Here is a 26,503-nt window from a genome sequence, read left to right on the forward strand (position 1 = left end):
ACGTGTCATTCCTGAAAGTGGACACTGGGTAGAAATGTGAATAATCAAAAAACAAATTGACAGGACATAAATTTGTTACGAGGTTTATCATCAACCCAAATGAGTTACTTCTAGCCTTCTCCCCCTGCCCCAAAGTACATCCTGTTATGGGTTCTTCACTTCTCAGAAACACAAAGAATATGCTTTAAGTATACAGGTTTTGGGGAAAATGGCTTTTAATAACAATCGTTTTTATAAGATGCAATCAGAAAGAAAGAAAAATGAAACGTTTGACCACCCAAGCATTTGGTTTAGCCACTTTTCTGTTTAATCAAACTTTCTGTGAATCATTATTCAGCCTACCAAGTATTATTTCAATCTGAAATAGTACCTGAAAATTGACAGGACGTGCTGCAGGCACTTTATGATGTTTCATGAAGTGTTTCAGTTTGCACAACATCCTTGATGCTTGCAAGTCTGAGGCTAGGGCCACACTCTTTCCTTCATCTGTGGCTTTTGGGTAACTACTACCTCTTCCCGAATCTGATTAGTGGACCATCCCTTTCTTCACAGCTAGAATCCCCTTTTATCCCCTCCTGCCTCCCTAACCAGGCCAGCCCAGAGGCAACCTAAGTGATATGGGCCAAGCCCAAGACTCTGGTGTAACCAGTGTACACATGTCTCTGGGCTCTCTCCACCCCACCCAAACCCTTGGTGGGGCCGCCACCTACTCTTGGCTTTGCTTAGGTGCAGGGTATGGTCTGCAACTGATACCTGGGATGCTTCTCCCTGGTACACTTGTCCACCCACGTAGAAGTGGCACTCCTCTTCACAGATCTGAGGCCTCTCCTCTGCCTTCAAGCCCCACATAGCCCCAGCCAGCAGCAGCAGTAACTTTCAGAATCATTGTTTCAGTTAGCATCAGTTGGAGGTGGGGTGGCGGGGGGCACCTCCATGGCCACACTGGTGCAGAAACACGAGCATGGCTTCTCCTACCGCCATGCAGCTTTAACTGCATGCATGATGCTCATGGGAGCCAAGCCTGGTTTTTCTTATGCGTTAAGTGGTTTTAGGATTGTTACAGTACTGAAGGTGGGGTATAAGTATGTATGTGGGTGCACACTAGTTGGGTGAGGTAGAACTGCATAAGAACTCTTCCAGTCCTTGAAGATTCCATCATTCTCTAATTCTTTGTAGATTGGTGGAATGGAGGAGGGAGCATACTCTAGCTCACAGAAGTGGCTGTTAGCAAAATGCATGTTGCTGGAAGCAAACAAATTCAGTACTGATTTGACAGTTCTTTTTGTTAGTTGAAAGATATGTTTTGCTTTGATACTCTACTTGTTGCTGTTGTACTTCCCCAAACGGTTAATTAGTTGAATTTTTTTTTCTTTTTTTGGGACAGAGTCTTGCTCTCTTGCCTGGACTAGAGTGCAGTGGCATCATCATAGTTCCCTACAACTTTGAACTCCTGAGCTCAAGTGATTCTCTTTCCTCAGCTTCTTTAGTAGCTGGGACTATAGGTACACACCACTATGCCTAGGTAATTTTTCTATTTTTTGAGGGATGGAGTCTCACTGTGTTGCTCAGTCTGGTCTCAAACTCCTGACCTCAAGTGATCCTCCCACCTTGGTCTACCAAAGTGCTAGGATTACAGGCTTGAGCCACTGAGCCCAGCCAGTTAGTTAATTTTATAAACTTGTAGATAGAAAGGGACGTTATCATTCAATTCTTACTGTTATAATAATTACTGTATTTCTTTATGGTGGGTAAGGAAAAGATGACCCCATATAGATTTAATTATAGTTTAATTTATACTGTTATTAATCTTTGTTTTAATGAGATAGATTGTGGGTCAAGAACATGATAATTTTCCATTGTGTACAATATCTTTTGGATTATTTATTGTGTATGTACTATTATTGTTAGTAAATCTTAAGAAGCTGTTTTAGTACATTGGAATATTTTAGGCTCTGAGTTTGTTTGTATCATTCCAGTGTTTAGAAAACAAGCTCCTAGACAGATTGAGAGATCCACCTGATTCAAGTGCTTTTATTTGAGTCCTCTGTTTTGAGTTATTGCTCACTCGGGTAGATAGTGTACCTTCTGATTTTACAAAATATATTTTGATTATATCTATTCATACAAAAATGAATTAAGAAACTATTTGCTGTAGTTGTTGCCTGCCTTTGACTGTGTAAATCTGCTTTTAAACTTGGGTTTTTGGCCTTTGGGTAACCTTTACAGGGAATTACCTATGATTTATTTCTCTACATTTCAAAATTTCTGTGTTCACTTACCTCCTTCTCTTTTCTGTTCAGAAGGGATGTCCTCCTCTTTCCTGTTTACAGGGTTCTTAAACTAATCCTTTCTGTTTTATCCAGGATTTTGTTTTATCGATAGCCCCAACTCTTTCTTGGATTGTGTAGAGATGATATCTAGCCTTAAGTAAGTACTTACTGTGTGCCTTGGACATATAACGATAGCTGACATTTTATTACTGTCTGCCAGTCATTGTTCTGTGTCCTTTATATGTTAACTTATTTAATTGTTTTTTCAATTTCTAAAATTGTGGTAAAGTACATATTACATAAAATTTACAATTTTAACCATTTTAAAATATGTAGTTCAGTACCATTAAGTACATTTATATTGTGCAACCATCACCACTATCCATCTTCAGAACTCTTTCATCTTGTAAAACTGAAACTCTACAGCTATTAAACAATAACTTCCTATTCCTCCCATCCCCCTAACCTCTGGCAACCACCATTCTACCATCTGTCTCTGATTCTAGTTACTCTGTTTGTCTCATATGGAATCATACAGTGTTATCTTTTCGTGACTGGCTTATTTCACTTAACATAATGTCCTGTTGCAGCATATATTAGAATTTCCTTCCTTTGAAAGGCAGAATAATGTTCCATTGCATGTATGTACACATTTTGCTTATTCAGTCATCCCCCATAGATACTTGTATCCCCCATAGATACTTGTATTGCTTCAGTGTTTTAGCTCTTGTGAATAATGCTGCTATGAATATAGGTGTACTGACTCATTTAATTCTTTGAACCAGCTTAAGGGGTGAGGACTTTTTTTTTTTTTTTTTTATTTCGGCATATTATGGGGATACAGATTTTAAGGTTTCAATAAATGCCCTTCCCCCCCCAGGGTGAGGACTTTTGATGAGGAAAGTGAGATTTAAGAACAATCAAGTAACTTGTGCAGAAACACACAGTAAGAGCTGGTATGGGATTACATGTTCTTAATCACTGCTGGGGACTCTTGTGTATCTTTCTATGTTGGTACCTTTTTTTATTTTGCCTACAGGTATCTTCACTATATATTAATATAGAATTAATGGTATGTAATACAAATACATTTAATACTAATGTTGGCAAATGAACATACATTATGTTATTTTATTTATTAGTGTTTGTTGCATTTCACTTATAAATCATCCCAGTTACAAAATACAGTTGAAACTCCTTAAACTGGATTTTATAGTTCCTACTTTCTTCCCATATGCTTCTCTTTTTACTTTGAGGTAATTATTTATTTATTTATTTTTAAATTTTTTTTTGAGACAGAGCCTCACTCTGTTGCCTGGGTTAGAGTGTTGTGGTGTCAGCCTAGCTCACAGCAACTTTAAACTCCTGGGCTTAAGCGATCCTCCTGCCTCAGCCTCCCGAGTAGCTGGGACTACAGGCATGTACCACCATGCCCGGCTAATTTTTTCTATATATTTTTAGTTGGCCAATTAATTTCTTTCTATTTTTAGTAGAGACAGGGTCTTGCTCTTGCTCAGGCTGGTTTTGAACTCCTGACCTTGAGCTGTCCACCTGCCTTGGCCTTCCAGAGTGCTAGGATTACAGGTGTGAGCCACTGTGCCTGGCCTGAGGTGATTATTTGTTGTACTTGATAGATGTATAATTTGTGCAAAACTTGGAGTCATAGAGTAATTTGAATAGGACCCGTTATTTGGAGTAAATGAAGTTACTTTTTTTTTTTTTAAGTCTGGAAAAAATTAGTAAAGGAGTGGAAGTAAGTTTTGAGTAGAAGTTTGAAGATACATATTTGAGATAGGGTAGTGTAGTAGTACAGATACATAGGCTTAGAAACAGATACACAAATTTCTGAGCTATGGAGGATGGCAAAAAGAGAAGAGAATAAGGAAGTTGCAATTCTGAAGTTAAAGCATGTAATTAGGAGTTGAGTAGGTAACATTTTTTTGTGGTATTTGATGACTTTTTTTGGTTCTAGTCTGCCTACCTGTTTTTAGGGGTCTGGATAACAAGCACTGTTGAGTCTGGAATTATGGGCTCTGGAACTACAATTTTTTCCTCAAAGCCCTTAATCATAATAGTCTTACTATTCATTGACAATTCATGTAAACAAATTAAGCAAATTAAATTGTTTTTTAATTATTGAGTGGTTTGGAACAAATTTACTCTTTATCTTATTATACACTTGATTATTTGTGTTATGTATCATTATTTCTGTAGAACGGGAGGGGAGAATCTAGAAACTGACACTGGTCCAAACTCTGTTAAAATGCTGATTTTTAAGTTGATAGGAAGCTTTGCACAAGACTCTAAATCTTGCTGGGTGAAGGGGCTTTGTTGAAACAGAAACATCTATGATTTTGAAGATGATTAATATCTGCTAATAGAAATAAGCATACATGACATTTTGAAAAGGCTTGAGATTTTCTGATTCTTTATGGTAGGACTTCAAGATTTACTGGTGATGAATTAACTAAAATATAAATAAAAGTTATTGTCTTTTGACTGATGATTTTCCCATAGATGTAGTTTACCAAGTACTATTTATTAAGATTATATAACCTAGATGAACAGAACATACTAGAAAATTTGTACTATAAGCAACATATAAAATAATGATGGCTATGTTTCCATAGAAGACATTTAAATGTCGGTAAATTGTCCGAATCTTGAATAACATGCTGCTGACCTGCCATTTAATATGCCATTAACATTCTAAGATCAAAGATTGGTTAGACAAATTTGACAGTTAAATTGATGGGGATATGAATGGGTCTTGCAATGTAAAATTAAATAATATATGTTATCTGTTTAATTACTATTGTGTGCATTTAAAGGATCACATAATAGAAGGAAGCTGTGGCCTTAAAGTGAATTTAAGACCATAAAACCTTAATCACATCTGTTTCATGACTTAAATTGATGTGATATCAAAAGAGCTATCCTATTTAAGAAGCCTGCTGTTCTTATAGGTTTAATAAATCAAAATAAAAATGTCTGTAGGATTGGAATTTTTTATAATGCTGAATGAACATTTTGATAGTTTTTGATAAAGAGAATATGTTAGAATTATCTTCATTGCAGTGACTGTTAGCAGCAATAAAAAATTAAAAATGGTTAGATGGTGTTACTGTATGTGTGTGTTCTTGTTAATTTGTTAACGTGAAAATAAAGGATTCTAATATGAGTTCTTTGAATTTCTGGGAAGATGAAATTAGGTAAAGCTGTATTTCTACTTCAAATAGTTTTTCTTTTCAAGGGATTAGAATGTTAATTTGTGTCAGATAATAGCCATTAGTTTGAAATTAAAGCTCAGGCATAGGAGTATATTGTTTCATCATTAAATCTTGATCTTTTTGTGGAAATGATGCAAACATTGATGTTTCAAATTATCTTAAGTTTTTTTCTCAGATTCCTTAAGGTCATATTTCCGTGGAATTAAATATAAATGGTGGTTAGGTTCCCAATTTAGCTTATTTAATTCTAAGGTAGCTAAATTACTTACTATATGTATCTACTGTGAAAAATGACAAAATATACTATTACAACACTGTTAATTAAACTATATCTACTGTGAAAAATGACAAAATATACTATTGCAACACTGTTAAACTATAATTGCAACATACGAAGTTTATAAAGACTCATTTTTTTTTTTTTTTGAGACAGAGTCTTGCTCTGTCGCTGGGGCGAGTGTGGTGGTGTCATCAGCCTAGCTCACAGCAACCTCAAACTCCTGGGCTCAAGCAATCCTGCCTCAGCCTCCCTGGTAGCTGGGACTACAGGTATGCACCACCATGCCCAGCTAATTTTTTCTATATATATTTTAGTTGTCCAGCTAATTTCTTTCTGTATAGATGGGATCTTGCTCTTGCTCAGGCTGGTCTCAAACTCCTGAGCTCAAACAATCCACCCGCCTCAACTTCCCAGAGTGCTAGGATTACAGGCATGAGCCACCATGCCTGGACTAAAAGAAATTTTTTAAAAAAGAAATTTATGTTTACTTCTAAAAATTTTGAAAATACACAAAAGTGTAATGAGGAAAGCAAGTATCATTGATAGTTCCACTACATAGAGATGATAATTCTTAATATTTCAATATGGACATTCCTGTCTGTCTTTATTTACTATGTTCACACAGCTTTATCCTTTCCCTTTCCCCTATAATTATATTATGCATTCTCACTTTTAAATTACTTTTTTTCCACTTAATGTATTATAAAGCCCTTTCCAGTTTTTCACTTCCCCAAGCATAGGAATAAATCTTTCTGTATTAATGAAAAATTTTATCATCATTTAAAAATATGGGCCAGGCCCAGTGGCTCACACTTGTAATCCTAGCACTTTGGGAGGCCGAGACAGAAGGATTACTTGAGCTCAGGAGTTCAAGACCAGCCTCAGCGAGACCCTATTACTACAAAATATAGAAAAATTAGCCCGGCATGGTGGCATGTGCCTGTAGCCCCAGCTACTCGGGAGGCTGAGGCAGGAATAGCGCAGAAATCCAGAAGTTTGGGGTTGCAGTGAGCTATGATGATGTCACTGCACTCTAGCCTGAGCAACAGAGTGAGACTCTGTTTTAAAAAAAGTGTTTGCATGATATGCTTTTACACAGATATGTAATATTTATTTAACTTATCTGCTGAATGATGGACATTTCACTTTTTACTTTTTCACTGCTATAAAATATTATGATGAACTTTCTTGTACATATACCCTTGCTCAACAAGTATTTATTGAATGCCTTCTGTTTATATTCAAGTATAATGTGTAAGGTACTTGGTCTGTGGGAAAGAACAAAATAGATATGATTTTTGCCTTCATAGAGTATAAGATAAATTCCTAGAAATGTAATTCATGATCAGAGTTAGGTCTGAATTGGTAGCAAGTTTAAATTATAAGGTGTTTAATGACCACTTGCTCTCAGACTACAGTAGGAATGTGAATTAGGACTCTGAGTTGCTTTTAGTTACCAGTATTTTCTATTAACTTTCCTCTTCTTTAATTATGTACTTCCTAAATTTTATTAATGTATATTTAGTGATTTTATTAATGTATATTTAGTGATTATTAATGTATATTTAGTATAATGTATATTTAGTGATTGATTATATACCTCACATTTCGGTGACTGCCCTGTGAGATTTAGTCAAGCTAGGAAACCTGCATTTACAGTAGTTTATAAATTTGGCTTTTCTGTAGTCTATATAGCTTTGGTATATACACTTTAATATAAAAAGTGAACTATCATTTTCTCATTCAGTGATACTTCTGAATTAATTAAATTTTATTTTTAATGAGAATGGATATAATACAAATAATTAATAATTCTGATTATTAAGTTTATAATTGAGATAATTTTCTAATAAGAAATTACACTAGTGATTCATTCACTGAAAGTAGAAAGTTATATATACTAAGTCATTGTCTGGTGGTATGTGAGATAGTTACCTCTTTTTAAAAGAATTTGGCTGCCTTCAGAGACTTTGGAGGTATGAGAATATTTCTATCTTTCTTACCCTCCTTTCCTAACATGAAATCGCTTGTTACTTTTTGTATCATGTAACAAAAGAATATGATTTAGACTGATTGGAGTTCAACCAAAAATTATGGTCCAGAAGCGTGTGTTTCAGAGCCTGAAAATTTATATGTGCAGAAGAATCCCTAAATACCAACTGATAAATAATTTCTCTGGTATCTCTGCAAATATAAGTTGCATTTTCCATGAACGGTCCTTTGTAGCAAATTGTCCTTTAAAGCTTTTTCCTCCCTGGCCTTTTAAATCTTCTTATACATTTATTTTTTTTTAATTGATATTCTTTCTACTTGATTTGAAAAAAAGGATCTGATAATAAGATACATACATATATATCAAATAAGCATACCATCATCCTAGGATTTAGTAACTATTCTATTTGAACATTAAATTGAATTCTGAATTTGTGGACAACCAGTGAAAAGGGAAATATTTCTGTCATCATCATATATAATTAGAAGAGGCAAACTACTTTTTTCTGAATTCTAAAATTTATTAGCATAGGTCAACTTTTCCCAAATTTAAATGCAGAATATTAGTCTTATCAAATATTAACAAATATCAGGATGAAGTTTAGGAAACAATGGACTATATAAGATAAACAGACTTATTTATATTTTTCTCGTGACTTTAAATATCTCAATATATATCTCGATTCTCTAAGAGAAAGATCTGTTTCCCTAACTTATTTTGTCTTGAAATACCCTGTTAGTGAACACAAGCTTTGCAAAATGTTGGCCTGAGTCCATAAACGTGATGGATTGTGTATCTTCCATATGTTTCTGTAGATGATATCATAATTGCCTTCCTTTTTTGGGAGACAGAGTCTTGCTTGATTGCCTTGGCTAGAGGTGCAGTGGTGTCATTGCAACCTCAAACTCCTGGGCTGAAGCTATCCTCCTGCCTCAGTCTCTTGAGTAGCTGGGACTACAGACAGGTGCCTGCCACCACGCCCAGCTAATTTTTCTATTTTTTGTAGAGATGGGGTCTCACTCTTGCTCAGGCTGGGCTGGAACCCCTGACCTCAAGTAATCCTCACACTTTGGCCTCCCAGCGTTCTTGGATTACAGGCATGGGCCACTATGCCCGACCTAATTGACTTTTTTTTTTCCGTAATTGCTTTTTTAAATCAATACATAATAGATGTACATATTTTCAGGGTACATGTGATAATTTCATATAGTCATATAATTTAAAAAGATGAAATCAGTGTACTTGGGATGTCTATCACCTTAAATATTTATCTTTTCTTTATGCTAGAAACATTTGAATTATTCTTTTCTAGGTATTTTGAAATGTGTAGTAGATTATTATAAACTATAGTCACCTTACTGATCTATTGAACACTAGGCCTTTTTTCTTTTATCAAACAGTATATTTGTACCCATTAATCAAATTCTCTTCATTGCCACTCCACCCCCCAACTACTTCCTCTTCTTGGCTTCTGGTAACTACCAGTCTAGTCTCTATCTTCATGAGATACACTTTTTTAACTCCCCTATATGAGCGAGAACGTGTGAGATTTGTCTTTCTGTGTCTATCTTATTTCACTTAACATAATGGCCCCATGTTCCATCCATGTCGTTGCAAATGATGGGATTCATTTTTTATGGCTGAATAATATTCCATCGTGTATATATGCCACTTGTTTTAAATCTGTTCATTGATTCATGGGCACTTAGGTTGATTCCATATTTTTGCTATTGTGACTAGTGTTGCAGTAAATATGGGAGTGCAGATATCTGTTTGATATATTGATTTCCTTTCTTTTAGATGTATACCCAGCAGTGGAATTGCTGGATCTTATAGTAGCTCTAATTTTAGTTTTTTAAGGAACCTCCATACCCTTCTCTGTAGCAGCTATACTAACGTCCATTGCTAGCAATACTGTGCAAAGTTTCCCCTTTCTCCACATCCTCACTAGCATCTGTTATTCCTTGTCTTTTTGATAGAAACCATTTTTTTTTTATTTTGGCATATTATGGGGGTACAGATTTTAAGGTTTCAATAAATGCCCATTTCCCCCCCTCCCCGCAAAAGTCTGAGTCTCCATCATGACCATCCCCCAGATGATAGAAACCATTTTAACTGGAGTAAGATAATATGTTACTGTGGTTTTAATTTGCATGTCTCTGTTTAGTGATATTGAGCGTTTTTCCTATACCTATTGGCCATTTGTATGTCTTCTTTTGAGGAATGTCTATTCAAATCATTTGCCCATTTTTAAATTGGATTTTTTTTTTTTTTTTTTTTGCTATTGAATTGAGTTGTTTGAGCTCCTTATATAGTCTCATTATTAGTCCCTTGTCAGATGGATAGTTTCCATATGTTTTCTCTCATTCTGTGGGTTGTCTCTTTACTTTGTTAATTGTTTCCTTTGTTGTGCAGAAGCTTTTTAGTTTGATGTAATCCCATTTGTCTGCTTGTTTGGTTGTCTGTGCTTTTGAACTCTTATACAAAAACATTTTTCTGGCCTAATATCCCCAAGAATTTCCCCAATGTTTTCTTTTAGTGGTTTCATAGGTTCAGGTCTTAGATATATAAGTCTTTAATTCATTTTGATTTAATGTTTGTGTATGGCAAGAAATGGGGTCTAATTTCATTCTTTTTGCATGTGGTTATCCAGTTTTCTTAGCACCATTGATTGAAGAGACTGTCCTTTCCCCATTGTATGTGTTTGGTGCCTTTGTGGAAGAGTTAGCTGTGAACAAGTAGATTTATATTTGCATTTTCTATTCTGTTTTGTTGGTCTATTTGTTGTCTGTTTTTGTATCAGTCCCATGCTGATTTGGTTATGGTAGCTTTGTAGTAAATTTTAAAGTCAGGCAGTGTGATATCTCTAGCTTTTTGCTCAGGATTGCTTTGGCTATTTGAGGTCTTTTGTGATTGCATGTAAATTTTAGGATTTTTCTTTTCTATCTCTATGAAGAATGCCATTGGTATTTTGATAGGGATTGCATTCATAATTGCTTTTTATTTGTCCTTTCCTTATGTTGACTTAAGTTCCTTGTGAAACACAGCCCAGGGCAAAGCTTATTTTTATTTATTTATTTAGAGACAGAGTCTCACTCTGACCCCTTTTCTAGAGTGCTGTGGCATCAGTCTAGCTCACAGCAACCTCAAACTCCTGGACTGAAGAGATCCTTTTTCCTCAGCCTCCTGAGTAGCTGACAGGGTCTCACTCTTGTTCAGGCTGGTCTTGAACTTCTAAGCTCAGGCAATCTTCCTGCCTCAGCCTCTCAGAATGCTAGGATTACAGGCATGAGACACTGCTCCTGGCCATAGCTTACTCCTTCCAAGAAGCTTAGATTATGTCTACCAGGAATTGCTGCTTTTGAAAAGTGTGTGCAAGAGGGCTTTGGGAATTAAATATTCCTGTTGTCTCTGAGCCTGCTGATCTGGTATTTGGTCTAAGAGTCTCTCAGATATACAGTCAGTCTAGACCGAGGCTAATTTTATTTTTCCTAGTGAAACCTGAATCTCCACACTCCACATCTATCAGGGCTGCAGTTATTATGTAGCAAGGTATTGAACTCTCCATTTCCTTCCTAGGGGCCTGCTGGAACTAATTGTTTTGGAAACAGCATGCTTCATAATCTAGTCCTATAATGTAAGCCCCTTTGATCTTCCTTGTTGGTCTTCCCCCTGTTGTTTGCACACTTCTTTTACCTTAATCAGGTCTGTTTCTCCCCACCTCTCCTAAACATGTGTACTTTACTCTTTAGAACATTTGTTTATCGTAAACCAAATATCCTTTATTATATCAGCTTCCATATACTCTGTTAGCTTGCATGTCTTCATTTACTGTTTCTTCTGTTCCCCGATCTTAGGTTGATTCAGCTCTATCTTTCAGTTGTTGCTGCTTTTTTCTGATACACCTTATATACCTTGTGAGTAGGAGATTGGATGGTTCAATCAGTATTCTCTTCCATTTTCAGTGGTACATCCAGAACATTATTCTTCCCCTCTTTCATTTAGCACCAGACAAAAACAACCTAACAAAGTAATTATTTCTTTGAGGTTCATACCTTCAAACCTCCTAATCCTCCTTTTTTGCTGTCAATTTTCTTTCATTCCTTGAAAATTTTGGTACCTGGTATAATCTCCATTTTTACCCCAGTTCTTGTCATTATTCATCTGGTAGCATAGCCTCCCAATCTGTAATTTCCTCAACTTTAATCCATCTGGGCTTGATTTTTATATATGGTATGAAATAGAGTTCCATTGTCAATGATCTGCTGATGGGGAATCAGTGATAGTAACTTGACCATTTGCAGAATGACAGTGTTAAATGTACAAACTTCCCCATATGTTGATTGGGTTTAAGAAGATAGGGGGTAATAAAAATTCTTGTGGGTGTGTTTAAAAATATTTTAGTTTTTAGTCATGAATGAGAACAAAAATTATACCTGAGATTTTGATATCTGGCTATATCATGATACTGATTCAAAGATAGGGATTAGCTGTTTTACTGATGAGTGTGGTAGAAAGAGGATTGATTGGGTAGTTTGAGGTCTGGCCATTTGCAAATCAGTTATTTTTTCACTGTTTATTTGAAAGTGTAGAGAATAATACCTAACATATATAGTTTTTGAGCCAATAAAATGCAATTATATATGTGTGTGTCTTCTACACTTTAGAAGACTTGATGTTTAAGATCTAGTATAAATTAGAGAACTGTTCTCTCAAGATGGGTTCATAAGGTTGTTCCAGGACTTCACATTGTCTCCATAAAAAAAACTTAGATTTCCCTATACACTTGTGTTTTCTATAGGAAATGAAAAAAACATTCAAAAGTTGTTTGTGGTATTAATACTTTAATCTGTATAATAGAAAGATGGACTCTACTGAGCATTACTCCACAAAGATGTCTTAAGTCTAAGGAAGACCAGTTTAACTGTTACTTTTTATGACCCTATTTTTGATTATACTATAATATTACCTTTATAATGTTTCATCTACAGGTACATGATGTTGATTGATGGCACAAATGAAGTTTTTATGATTGATAGGGACAATTCAGTGTTTCATGTTTCAAATCTCGAATTTCCATATCGTAAAGATCTCCGGATGCATTTATCAAATACACTCTTAGATGGGGTAAGTCCTATTTTTATATATATTTGTATATACTTTTTTGTTTTTTAAATTAAATATTGTTAGTTTTCTTTTTCTTGTAAGTAAATGTATGTTTTTATTATAATGGTTAGAATTGAATCTAATTTTTATTAGGCTGTTAAATTTCATTTATTTCTTACTTACACCTAGATTGAATCAAGTTCCTTTTAAAGAAGGATCTGCCAACTTAATCTTTGAACATAAATAAGATTTAGAGATTTTTTTAGTGGATAAAGTTGTTAAACATGGAAAGGGAGTTAAACGAATTCTGTATTGTTCATTGTTGTTCATTATGAGAAAAAGTGAACAAAGTTAAATCTTAATTTGTTTTCTTTGTGATTGAAAAAAATAATTCTTGGTGGAAAAAGATCAATTATATTGTGTTATTTTACTTTTCAGTTGTATTTTAATTATGTAATACTAAATAATCACATTTTCCCCTTGCTGTTTAGACTACACATCCTTGTTTAAAGAAAATCATGCCTTTAAGAGCAACCACTGTTACTTTTACATTTGAATTTTTAAAGTTTATAAGAATTTTCCCATTCCAGAAAATCTGTATTTAGTAATCATAAAGTTAATTGATTAAAATTATTTTAACTTTCTCCCATGCTAATAACGTTCCCCTCCCTAATTCTAAATATACTGGGTCATTTAAATAAAAATTGAAATAATGCAGAACACTACAAAAAAGCTGGTAAAAACTACTTAAACTCCTAATGTTAGGGTAATATCTATTACCATTTTGATGACCATCAGGGTGCTCAATCTGACATCTGTTATTGAAGGATATAGCACCTTTATATTAGTAATAGCAACCTAAAGCATAGATTTTTCAATAGAGATTATGTCAGAATCTTTAGGGAAGTTAGGGCCTCATTTCAGTCCCAAAAAAATGCTGAATGGTCATAGTACCTCTATCCTAGTTGAAAATGAGTGCTCTGGTCAAATATGTACATATGTGGATAATGATATTATTTTGCATGAGGAGAACCAAGTGTTATATGTGTTTTGTAATTTGTCATTTTTGCCACTTAGCAATTCATTTTGGACATCTTTTTCACATGAATGTCTGAATGGCATACTACTGTATATATAAACACCGTAATTTGGGGTTTCCAAACTATCTTGACTGTGAAAATTGTAGGGTTAAAAAATTGCCTGTTTAAAAATATGACCTCTCCAAGTAGCCCATCCTAGGCCTCATGAATTGGTATCTCCAGGGGCCTATGTGTCTTTGCAGGTGACCAAGTGATTCTCATTAGGCATGTTTGATAAACAGTTATGAAATTTATTTGACCAGTCCTCCTTTGGTGTACATTTTGATTTTTGTATTTTTTGTTTCTAGTAAATTTTCATTTCTATGACAGTGTGTATAATAAAATATTTTTATTAAAAATGCAATATACATATATGTACATGGTATCTATGTCTGCCTATCTCTCACATTATAGTTGATGTGACTGGCATCTCTGAAGTTGTGTAGTCTGTGTAGTCTATAAACATCATAGCCATTTGTGGCAGCTCTGGTAGTTGGTCCATGGGAATAGCAGAAACACTGGTTTTTGTTGCCTTTGTTTTATTTAAGGTATAGTTTTTTAAAGCATTATAACTAATACAATACAAGGCAGAAAAACTCTTAAGTAACAGCATCTGTCAAAGTTTAATATAGTTTATAATTGAACTAATACTTGGTGAGTGCCTATCATGTGCAAGTTGCTGTGCCAAGAGTAGTACAGACATTGCTTACAGGGTTGAGGAGAAGGCCTTACTGTTGAGACATTTTATATAATTGGGTAGGGTGGATTGGTAAGAAGAGACATTCAAGCAATAACCGAAAGAGAGGTATTTAAAGCAAGTCCTATGGTAGTTTAGAGGAGAAATAAATCACGTATAGTTAGTCAGAAACTAAAGATGTTTTATGTAGGAGTTGGCATTAGAAGTGGAAAGATTTCTTATAGAAAGAGATGTTTGTTGGACATGGACTGAGGGCATTCCAGGTAGGAAATAATGCTTAAGGATTAGATGTTTAACCATCTGCAGATTTAACTTAGCAATACTATTTATTTTCACCCCAAACTTGGATAACTGGAGAGCAGCATAATAGATTCTTGTGAAGTTTTAAAATAGCAGTATGATTCATGATGTCAATTTACTTGGGCTAGAATTATAGTTGCCATATCTGTTTTTTTCAGTTAGTTAATTAAAACAGTCCTGTATAGTTTCCTGTTTCTTCTCCATTTTCATTTGCAAATTGTTTTTGTAAAATTCCAAATCCAAGAATAACTCAAACCACCTAATTGTCTGACTGTGAGATGTGAGCATTGAAGCTTTTATTTTGCTCTGGTAAATTATGTTCCTTGACCTACAAAATGTGGAAACTAGGAGTTTAGAAATATGGCATTAATTCACTTGTAACACTTCAGTGAAATTTAATCACTTTAATATTGAGGCTAAGAGAAGGATATAGAAGTTAATCATTAAAGTTAATAGCAAGAATCTTAGAAAAATCGAGTCTTTCGATTATCAATATTTTATAAAAGGATACACATGCTCATTGTTGAAATTTTAGAAAGTCTGTAAATTGTAGAGAAAATTCAACAATCAAGAAGAGATTGCATTTTAACATTTTGATGTATTTCCTTTTTTTGTGCCTATATTTATATAACATGTATAATCAGTATGTACATAGCTGACAATATGTGTTCTGTATCTGGGGTTCCATTATTTCCTTTCATTCTGAAGAACTGCTTTTAGGATTTCTTTCTTTTAAAATTTATTTATTTTTAAAATTGAGATATAATTCACATACTGTAACATTTACCTTTTTAAGGTGTTCAATTCAGTGGTTTTTAGTATATTCACAAGACTATGCAACCATTGCCACTATCTAATTCTACAACATTTCATCACCTAGATGGATTGTGATAATTAGAAGCCAGTTGGCCTTGTACAGAGATTTCAAGGAATGGGTTACAGCTGTGGTCCCCAACCCCCAGGCTGTGGCCTGATAGGAAATGGGCACACATCACCACCTGAGCTCCGCATGACATCCCCACGACACTCTGCCCCCTCATCCCCAGTCCGTGGAAAAGTTGTCTTCCATGAAACCAGCCCCTGGTGCTAAAAAGGTTTGGGGAGTGCTGGGTTACAGAGATGAGCCTTGAAGGTTCACAGGTTTTCCAGAGAACAGTTAATAAAAGGAAGGAGATAACTTTCTCTCATTGAAACCCTGCAGTGGTTCCCCTTGCCCAAAGGATAAAGGCCAAACTGCTTAACAGAATACCCTATAAATCTGGAGCATGCCTCTGTATTCAGTCTCATCTTTTATTGTGATCCTTAGCTATAAATTCTACCTGTACTGAGCTTTGGACAATTTACCCCAAACATCTTTTTTTTTGTGCCTTTGTTATACCATTTGGCCCATCCACCATGCTGCTGGAAAATATTCTCTTCAACTTTCAGGACTGAGCTAACAGTCATGTACCTTATTATCAAACTTTTTGTTATTCTTCAAGTAGAAGTAACTACTCCTTCTACTTAGACTTATACCAAATGTATCCTAAATTGGCTAGTATAGGACCAGATATACACCTGTCTTAGTATAATTATTAATAGCAATTTGTTTCATAGTATCCTGATTTGGACAGTAGGCTATAGGGTTATTCTATTTATATAGTCATCTATCATTAAAACTATAACTCTTCATTGGACCTAATTAGTTATATATTTTTCTCTCTTTTTGAGACTCTAAATCTCTTGAAGGTAGACACTGTATGTTATGTTTATTTCTCCAGTACTTAGAGCTATGCCTAATTCATAGATTGGGCTCAGGAAATACTGGATGAGCAGGCAGGATTGGGTGCCTGGGGACTTTCATTATGGAAAAGTACACAGGGTAGGAAAGTAAACTTGCAGAATTATTTATTTTTTTGGTAGGGGCTATAATGAAGCGTTCAAGTTTCAGATTTCTCCATGGCAACATTTAATACAAAAGACAATGGAGCAATTTCTAATAAGTTCTTGAGGGTTATAGAGTTGATGTGCCTTGATGTAGTTTCCTTCAGGATTCTTGTGCTTGGGGTTTATTGTGCTTTAAAAAATTTTTTTTGGTCTGTGGGTTTACAGTCTTCATCAGAAGTAAAAAAAAATTCATTATTTCTACCCTTCCCCTCTTTAAGATCTAATTACTAATGCTGTTTTCACTTTGTAAAAAATCTATTTTCTTTCATATTTCATTTTGGATGGTTTCTATTACTATATCTTCATTTGCATTAGCAAGATTACTTTTTTTTCCTGCACTGTTTCAACTGCTATCAATCACAACCACAGTATTTTTCAATTCAGATATTGCTGTTTTTACCTTTAGAAATTTATTCTGATTCCTTTGTCATATCTATGTCCCTGCTTAACTTTTTACTATGTATGAATATGTAGTAAGCTGTCTTAGCATTCTTGCCTGCTAACTTTAATAGCTCTGTCAGTTTTGGGCTTGTTTCAATTGATTTCCTCTTTTTTATAGCTTATATTTGCATGCCTGGCAATATTGATTGAATATCAGACTTTGTGAACTTTACCTTGTTTTGATTGCTGATTGTTTTTGTATTCCTAATAAATTTTCTTTAGCTTTGTTCTGGAATACAATTAATTTACTTAGAACTAATTTGTTCCTTTTGGGTCTTGCTTTTAAGACTTGTTAGGTGCATTAGAGTAGTATCTAGTCTAGGGATAATCCTTCCCCATTACTGAGACAAGATTCTTCTCATTACTCAATGACCTGTGAATTATGAGATTTTCTAATCTGTTTGGTGGGAACAGGTGTTATTTTCATCCCTGTACTGGATAGCAGGCACAGTTCCCCCCTAAGACTTTTTAGTGGTTCTTAGTTTGGCCTTGGGTAGTTTCCTCACATGTCTACACTGATTGGTACTCTGCTGAATATTCAAGGGGGTCCTTCTGCAGATTTCTGGAATTCTTTCTCTGAGGGCAGCTGTCTGTCTCTTTTATACTCTGCCCAGAGTAATTCTAACAGCCTTGGTCTCCCTAGACAGCCTGTTTCATTTTCTCAACTCAGGGAGACCACTAGGCTCCACTTCTGATCCCCCTGCCTGTGCCAAAGCCTGGAAAATGTCCTTAGGTCAATGACATGGGACAATTGTAGGGCTCATCTAGTTTGTTTACTGCCCCTTGTTGCCAAATATTCAGTGTCTTAAAACTCATTGCTTCATGTATTTTGTCCATGTCTTTAGTTGTTTCAGGCTGGAGAGTAAATCCAGTGCCTGTTATACCATTTTGGTTGCAAAGGGAAGTTTGTTTTTACTTGTTAACTACTTTTTTTTTAATTTAAAATTTTAATAGTAATTAAAAAAACATGTAACATAAAATTTATTATCTTAACTATTTTAAGTATACAGTTCAATAATGTTAAGTATATTCACATTATTGTACAACAGATCTCAGATTTTTCATTTTGCAGAACTGAAACTTTGCACCCATTAAATAGCACTTCATTCTATCCTCCCCCCACCTCCTGGCAGTCATTATTCTACTTTCTGTTTTTGTGTATTTAACTACTTTAGATACCTCATTTAAGTGGATCCAGACAGTCTTTGTCTTTTTGTGACTTGTTTCTTTTACTTAGTCTAATATCCTCAAGGTTCATTCACATTGTAGCATATGACAGGATTTCCTTCCTTTTGAAGGTCGAAATAATATTCTGTTATACATATATACCCACATTTTGTTTATCTATTTATCCATTGATGGACATTTTGTTGCTTTCATTTCTTGACTATCATAAATAATGCTGCAGTGAATATGAGTGTGCAGATACCTCTTTGAGAACCCTGCTTTTAGTTCTTTTGGACATAATACTCTGAATTGGGATTGTTGGATCATATGCTAGTTCTCTTTTTTTTTTTTTTTTGAGACAGAGTCTTGCTTTGTTGCCCCGGCTAGAGTGAGTGCTGTGGCGTCAGCCCAGCTCACAGCAACCTCAAACTCCTGGGCTCAAGCCATCCTACTGCCTCAGCCTCCTGAGTAGCTGGGACTACAGGCATGCGCCACCATGCCTGGCTAATTTTTTCTATATATATTAGTTGGCCAATTAATTTCTTTCTATTTATAGTAGAGACGGGGTCTCGCTCTTGCTCAGGCTGGTTTTGAATTCCTGACCTCGAGCAATCCACCCGCCTCGGCCTCCCAGAGTGCTAGGATTACAGGCGTGAGCTACCGTGCCCGGCCTGCTAGTTCTCTTTTGAAATTTTTTGAGGTAACTGCCATGCTGCTCTCCATAGAGGTACCATTTTACAATTTTTAATGGTGTACAAGGTTCCAATTTTCATAACTTAAATTTAAGATTATGTATTTTATCTTTACTTACATTTCTGTAGGACAATGGTGGCAGTTGTAGCGAAGGAGATGTTGTTGGTGGTGGATCATTGGGAAAAACTCAGATATTCCCAATATTTTGGTATTACCACCTTAGGTATTAGTTTTTGTTAGAATCCATGGGTTCTGTTCTTTCTTAAGAACTTCTGGTCTTCACTTAGTTTGGAGCCATATTTTATTCCCATAATGTTCAGATAATTTCTCCAACTCAGTGTGAATTCCTGGAGCCTTCACTTCACAGTGTTCAGCTATTTTAATTACTCATCAGTCAGAAGAGGGAAAAGAGAGAAAGAAACCACTGAGTTTGTTTTGTTTATATTTGATTATAATAGTGAAAATTATCAGGAACTTGTCATTTTATAAGTAGAGGTTTAGTGGGCTTTGAACTGACCAGCTGTGCCTTTTTATTTTACCAGAATCTTGGTAGTTTCCTTGCTGTAAATTTTTAAAGCTTATCATTTGGTTTTTCTTTTATACCTGCTTTGTTTGCTGATAATAAATTTTCTTTTTGGCTTTTTAAAATAATGCGTAAAGGGAAACATGTTCTTGCTCATTTCATCAGGCCATTTGGGAAGGAAAATCTGTGATGTCTCCTATCTGAACCTGGATGTCCACTTAATTTCCAATCACACATTTTTGAAAAGAATAATTAATTGGAACCTATTGCTACCACCTTGTTAGTACATAAAATCCTCAGATACAAGTATTTAAATAAAAATATTTCAACAAACAGTTTAAAATGGCAAACATGATTTAATTTACATCAGGTTTTGTGTTAAAGATGATACCTATAAGTAAATGTCTGTTGCTTAATAAACTCATATTTAGGAAAGAAATTAATCGGTAATGATTTATTATAACAACAAAATATATTTTTCCTAAATCAGTGTGTTCTTTATAATTGTAGATGATTGTGTGTAGATTTTCTGTCATGAAATTAGATAGCAAGAAACCTTCCCACTTTCCTAAGAAGAATATGAGGGGAAACAAAATTTTAGGCCAAAAACTTGTGAAGAATTAAAATTTTATAAAATACTACATTATACACCCATAATCATCCTTTAACACCCTTATCTCTTTCTGTCAGAGTGCAGAATTTGTTTTGACTTCTTAATGCTTATTGTAGATTTGCAGTGATTTGTTTATACTCTCTTACTCTTGCTCCCTTTGATCAAAGTCTAGTAAAGCAACATGAAACCAAGAAAGACCACATGGGTCACATGGAGATTAAATCTATAATGAGGGTACCATTTATAGTTGTAGATTTTTTGGATTAAAGTAATTGGCATATAACAAAATTTAAAGTGATAATGATTAAACAAAATTTATTTTTAAAAATGACTGTGACTTTTAGAATTTAAAATTTATAGTCTCTTTACTGTAATTGTTGCCTAGTAATTCAAACATAATACAGAATGTAGCATAGTAATTCAGATATAAAAAATATAATGTGATAATGTCATGATTTTATTTCAATATAGAATAAATACATGAAAGGGATTTTTTAGGGGGCTGATAACTTTACTGATTTGATCTGGGTACAAGTGTGTTGTCTTTAAAATTTCATCAAGTTGAATATTTATGATTTATGTGCTTACTGTGTATATGCTATATTTCAGTCAAATTAAAGAAATTACTATTAAAGTATGAAGAAACTTATCTTCTTTTCTCTTTCAAGGAAATGATTATTGACAGAGTAAATGGACAGGCTGTTCCTAGATATTTGATATATGACATAATTAAATTCAATGTAAGTATATTTTATAATTTATAAAATAAAAATTGTCACTGAAATAATGGATTTTTTTTAAAAACAAATAGAGTATTATTGCCTCAGAGTAGGAAAGAAAAATTGGGACTCAACTGTTTACTCATGGGATATCTTTTTGTTCATATTTTTATATCTCCTTTTATTGCCTAATATTTTGCATATTTCTTTGTCTTTAGGTTTCTTTAACTTCAAGTAAAGAAAAAGCTTGATAAAATAAGACAGCATTTTGTAAAATGGAAATTTCTTGGTTTTAATTATCTTGTACTTGATTTTAAAACGCCTGGAAGTTTGATTTCTGTCACTAAAACAACAACAAAATGGAAGAGAAAGTGATTATGAAGTGTTGAATGCATAATAAATTACAGTATTAAGAGTCAGGATTACATTAATCCAAGTTACTTAAAGGCTTTCTTTTCCTGGAAAATTTCAATGTAAAGATATCATTTTTTGATTGAATCTGCATATTTCAAACATAGTTTCAGATTTAAGAGCCTCAAGGCCAGAAAATATCAAGTTTTCATTTTGTTCTGTTTGTGACTACTGTATTCCTCAAAAGTAATGCTTTTCAGAATTGGCTTAATCTTATCACACATCTTGGGATAACATTTATTGGCCTGTAACTAGACAGAAGGGGGTGAGACTGGCTTTGATTTTTTGTGAATAGAGAAGTGCTGTCTCCTTTGCCTCTTGATATTGAGCTCTGCTGTGTTCAGTGTGGTCTCACTTCTCAGCCTGTGAGCTGTGTCTTAGATTACAGCCTTCTAATATTTTTTAAAAAATATGAAAAATTTCAGCATACAAGAATATAAGGAATACTCATATACTGACCCCCTAGATGTTTTTTGGGGTGAGGGCAGGAGGTGCAGAGTCTTGCTCCGTTGCCTGGGCTACAGTGGCATCATCATAGCTGACTGTAACCTCAAACTCCTGGGCTCGAGAGATCCTCTTCCCTTAGCCTTCTGAGTAGCTAAGACTATGGGTGCATGGCATCCTGCCTGGCTAATTGTTCTATTTTTTTGTAGAGACAGAGTCTTGGTCTTGGTCTTGCTTGCGTTGGTCTCAAACTTCTGGCCCCAAGCAGTCCTCCTGCCTTGGCCTCCCTACGTGCTAGGATTACAGGCATGAGCTACTGTGCCTGACCAATCTTTTTAATAAATAATTAATTATAAATCCAGTAGAAGTGTTTGAATACACCTCTCTCGTCCTATTTTCATTTCTCTTGCCCAGAAGCAACCTTTACTCTGAATTTGGTGTTTATTATTCCATGAATGTTTTAAATATTTTACTATTAATACCTGTGTGTGTATCCATGAAATACATGTGGTATTCTTTTGTAGGGTTTCTAGTGTTATATAAATGTCATTATACTGTGCTACCCACCATTTGCTTCACGTTACTTTATTGAGATTTATCTGTGTTAATGCTGTAGATGTAGTTCATTCACCTTAATTACCATTGAGTGTTCCTTTGTATAAATATATTCAAATAAATATAACAAAGAAGAATTTATCTTTTTTCCTTTTGGTAGATATTTGTATTTCCATTTTTTGGTAATATATTACTACTGCTTGAACAATTGCATATATTTTTCCTTGTGCACATGTATGAAATTTCCCTAAGACATTCATTCTCATTCTTGGGATGTAATTACCTGGAAGGTGTTTTTAAAACATCCAATCTCTCATCACTACATCATGGAGATTATGATTAAGTTGGCAACCTTAGCTTCGTTAGCTGCATTACTAAATTCCTCTCATAGTTGTTACAATTTGCTGCAGTTGGCTTTACCAAACATTTAAATTTTTGACACTTTGATGTGTCAAATGGTATCTCATCCTTTTTTAATTTGCTTTTCTCTAATTACTAATGAGGTTTAAGATATTTTATATGTTTATTTTTACTTTTACTGTTTTTTTCCCCCGATTACTAATGAAGTTGAACATATAGGTTTATTTTTATTTGTTTGTATTTTTATTTTGTCATTTAATTGAAAGTTTGTATAATCTGATTTTTCTATTTGGTTGTCTATCTTTTTTTCTTATGTAGCAATCTGTTATCTTTTCTGGATTCTAGTCCTTTTTCCGTTATTGTTTCGGCAAATAATAACTTTCCCAAATCAGTGCTTATTGATACAGAGAAGCTTTTGATTTTAATGAAGTCAGCTTAGACCTCAAAAATTGTGCTTTTGTGTCTTGTTTAAGAAATTCATCCATATTCTAAAAATGATTAACTTAGGCTTTTTGTCTTTAGATCAATAGTTGTTTATTCAATACCTATTTCTTGTGTGCCTCTTACCATATTTCATATTGTAAGGTCAAATATTTTTTCGCATTTCTGATATTGGAATGCATTTATAATTGAAAGCTTCATATTTAGTTCTTTAATATACAATGGAGCCTTCATGGATAATTAATCATGTTGTTTATTTTGTTTAACCAAGTCAAGGCCACTATTAGGAAAAAAAATTTATTTTTTTGAAATAATAATTAAAAATCTTTTTAGTCCCCTAGCTTATTATTTTGTTCAGGAAGAATTTCATTGGTCATATTTTGTAAGTCAAGTACTGTTCTAGGTATTGGGTATATAGAGACGAATAAGACATAATTTCCTGCCTTTAAGGAATCCTTGTTAGTGCACTCACTGGCTTCTGAAAAAGGCCATTTCTGTAGCACTTCATTGGGGTTTGGGAAGAACATAGGAGTACTTTTGTTTATTTTAAAAATATATTTATTCTACTTTTATTTGTTTTATAACATATAGCCATGCATTTAATAATAAATTAATAATTTAATAAATTATTAAAAATTAATATGCATATATTATATACATTTATTAGAATATATGTTTAGAGTGGGTATAAAATCAAAACAAATTTGCAGACTGCTTTTCTGGAATAGAATATAAATGTAAAAAAATATAATATTTCTTAATTATAACCACAAAGGTATATAATAAAAATAGTATTAGACCTCTTCCCTGGGTATAGTTGAGTTATTGAAGCATGGACTTGCAGACAGTGAAAGTGACACAAATTAGTTTTAAAAGATTGAGTCATGGAGGTCAGGAGCATTAGATGTTTGTTAGCATAATTGATGTGTGGTGAGTTGTGGGACATAGCAGAAAATGAGAATGGATTGGTGAATAGGGGCCCAGGTTACTTGAATAGCTTAGTTGTGTATGTAATAGAGCACTATTGAAGGGTTTTAGTTAGGCTAATGATATGAATATACTTTTATTGTTTTTGAAAGATATTAATACTCCAGTGGCAGCATGGGTAGTGTTTTGAAGTGAGGGAGAACTGAAAACAGAGAGGCCAGATAGTCAGTAGTAATTTAGTGTTTTCCCTAGTCTATTCTCAGTGATTTAACACCAATCTATGGAGAGCTTCTTTGCCTAGAGGCATTGTGGTTTTGAAGGTGAACTTGCTTTCAATCTATTCTTGTTCTTTTGTTGAATTTATATATGAAAGTGGAAAACATCTTGGAGGGAATTTAGACTACTAACTTATCTTTTAATAGTTGTTAGACTTTTTATTTTCTTTCTTAGGAAATAAAGGGCTTGCTTGTTCCACTTTAATTTTGTAGATGTCAGAATTCCTCTGATAGGTCTAATAAACAAGCCTAACATTTTAGGTTTTTCAACCTTGTTGATGATGTAGGTTGAATAGAAAAGAATCACACATGGACTGTGTGGTTATTTAGTAGCATTTCCTCAATAAATACTCTTTACAGAGAATTGTATGCCTTTATTTAAAGAGAACATTTTCTACCTCATACCTAGCTCTTGCACACTTTTTCTTATACCTCATTCTTTGCTGTGTCTCAAAGTTGTTATCCTTCCAAAGTTGAGGAAAAGACATCCCTGAAGCTTATCTAATGTTGTTCACTACTTACATGCTACCACCTGCATGTAAACATTAGGTTGGGTAAGTATTAGGTTGGAGAATATATAATAGATTGGAGAAGAGGAAGATGACAGAAAAGATGGGAAAAATGCATGGAAGGGTGTCCAATAGTAAAGTAGAAAAGAAGAGTTGTTTATATGCTATTGAGATGATGCTTAGCAATCTAGATGATGACTGTCAACCAGTTGATGTGTTGCAACTATGTTCATGTTTACCATATGGATAGAGCAAGCCCCCACCCTCACCTCATACAAAAGGGTACATGCATTTTATATTTCATGGTTCAGACGTACCATAGATGCTTTAGGAACAATGAAGGGAACGTTTATTGGGGAGAAGAGAAGAAAACTTAATTTTTTTTATAACTGTATAACTTTGAACATATTATGTGAATTTTTCCTGTATTAGTTTTTAGAGTTGAGGATGTATTACATTGGTCTAATAGATGTCCTCTATTTATTGATGCCTGTAAAGTGTTAGCACTTTAAACAACAAAAAGCATTGTATAATAAGTGACTGTGCTGCTTATTTTGATGTATTATTTGATAGTTCTTTGTTGAATAATGTGGATTTTAGTTTTTATGTAGGTATTTTACTAATTTATATAAATAATAAGACTAATAGGTATATTAATTCAGATGTGAAATCTTGGGATCAACTTATAGTACAGTAGATTCATGTCACTTTCCCATAGTGTTTTATGCAGTTGTAATTTGAAAATAAGTCTGTGTGTGTGTGTGTGTGTCTTTAGATGTTTCTCTCATTATTCAAACTAATTATTGGGGCTGGTATGTGTGGTTGTGCATGCCGTGCACTAGATAACTCTAAAGGATGCTATTTACATAGGCTACTATATGATATATCTATTATATATTCTCCAACCCAACAGTTATCTAACCTGTTTACATACAGGTGGCAACACTTAAGGGGTGAACAACATTAGATAAGCCTCAGCTATTTACATAGACTACTGTATACTACTATATGGCAGCCTTGATAATTATGTTTATAAAATAGTTCTTAGTGTTGAAATTTAAATAATTGTCTCTTTAATTCAGGCACAGCCAGTTGGAGATTGTGATTTTAATGTTCGTCTGCAGTGTATAGAAAGAGAAATTATAAATCCTCGACATGAAAAAATGAAGACTGGACTCATTGACAAAACACAGGAGCCATTTAGTGTCAGAAATAAGCCATTTTTTGACATCTGTACATCAAGAAAGGTAAAGTTTACTTTTTTGTTTTCTAGTTAGTGCTTATAATTTATCATAATTTAGCTTGTGAGATGAGTCTGAATGATGTTTTGCTGCCTAATTTTCTTGACTTTATCAGAAATTACTTGAATTGGATATAGCATTGTTTTCACCAACATGTATCATTCCCAGGCTTTTCTTTTTTGGTATGATTCTAAGTGGTAGAAACTTAAAATTTTGCTCTAAAAAAAATTAAAAGGTAATCACAAGCCAAAACGTGTTTGAAAGACTGAGGATGTACCTTCACAATAAAAGTAAAACAAGAAG

At 34.1% G+C, this 26,503-nt stretch overlaps 1 protein-coding gene across 2 annotated transcripts in view; it reads left to right on the forward strand.

Moving 5' to 3' along the window:
• The window catches only part of RNGTT (RNA guanylyltransferase and 5'-phosphatase), a 269,902-nt gene that overhangs the window by 69,179 nt on the left and 174,220 nt on the right, over positions 1 to 26,503 (forward strand). For both annotated transcript variants that reach the window (XM_012750902.3, XM_076003118.1), the window contains exons 9-11: positions 12,765 to 12,900; positions 20,987 to 21,058; positions 26,042 to 26,206. In XM_012750902.3, the coding sequence (XP_012606356.1) occupies positions 12,765 to 12,900; positions 20,987 to 21,058; positions 26,042 to 26,206 (373 nt within the window). The remainder of the gene's footprint in view (positions 1 to 12,764; positions 12,901 to 20,986; positions 21,059 to 26,041; positions 26,207 to 26,503) is intronic.

This window comes from Microcebus murinus, chromosome 5, assembly GCF_040939455.1.
Source record: "Microcebus murinus isolate Inina chromosome 5, M.murinus_Inina_mat1.0, whole genome shotgun sequence".
NCBI lineage: Eukaryota > Metazoa > Chordata > Mammalia > Primates > Cheirogaleidae > Microcebus > Microcebus murinus.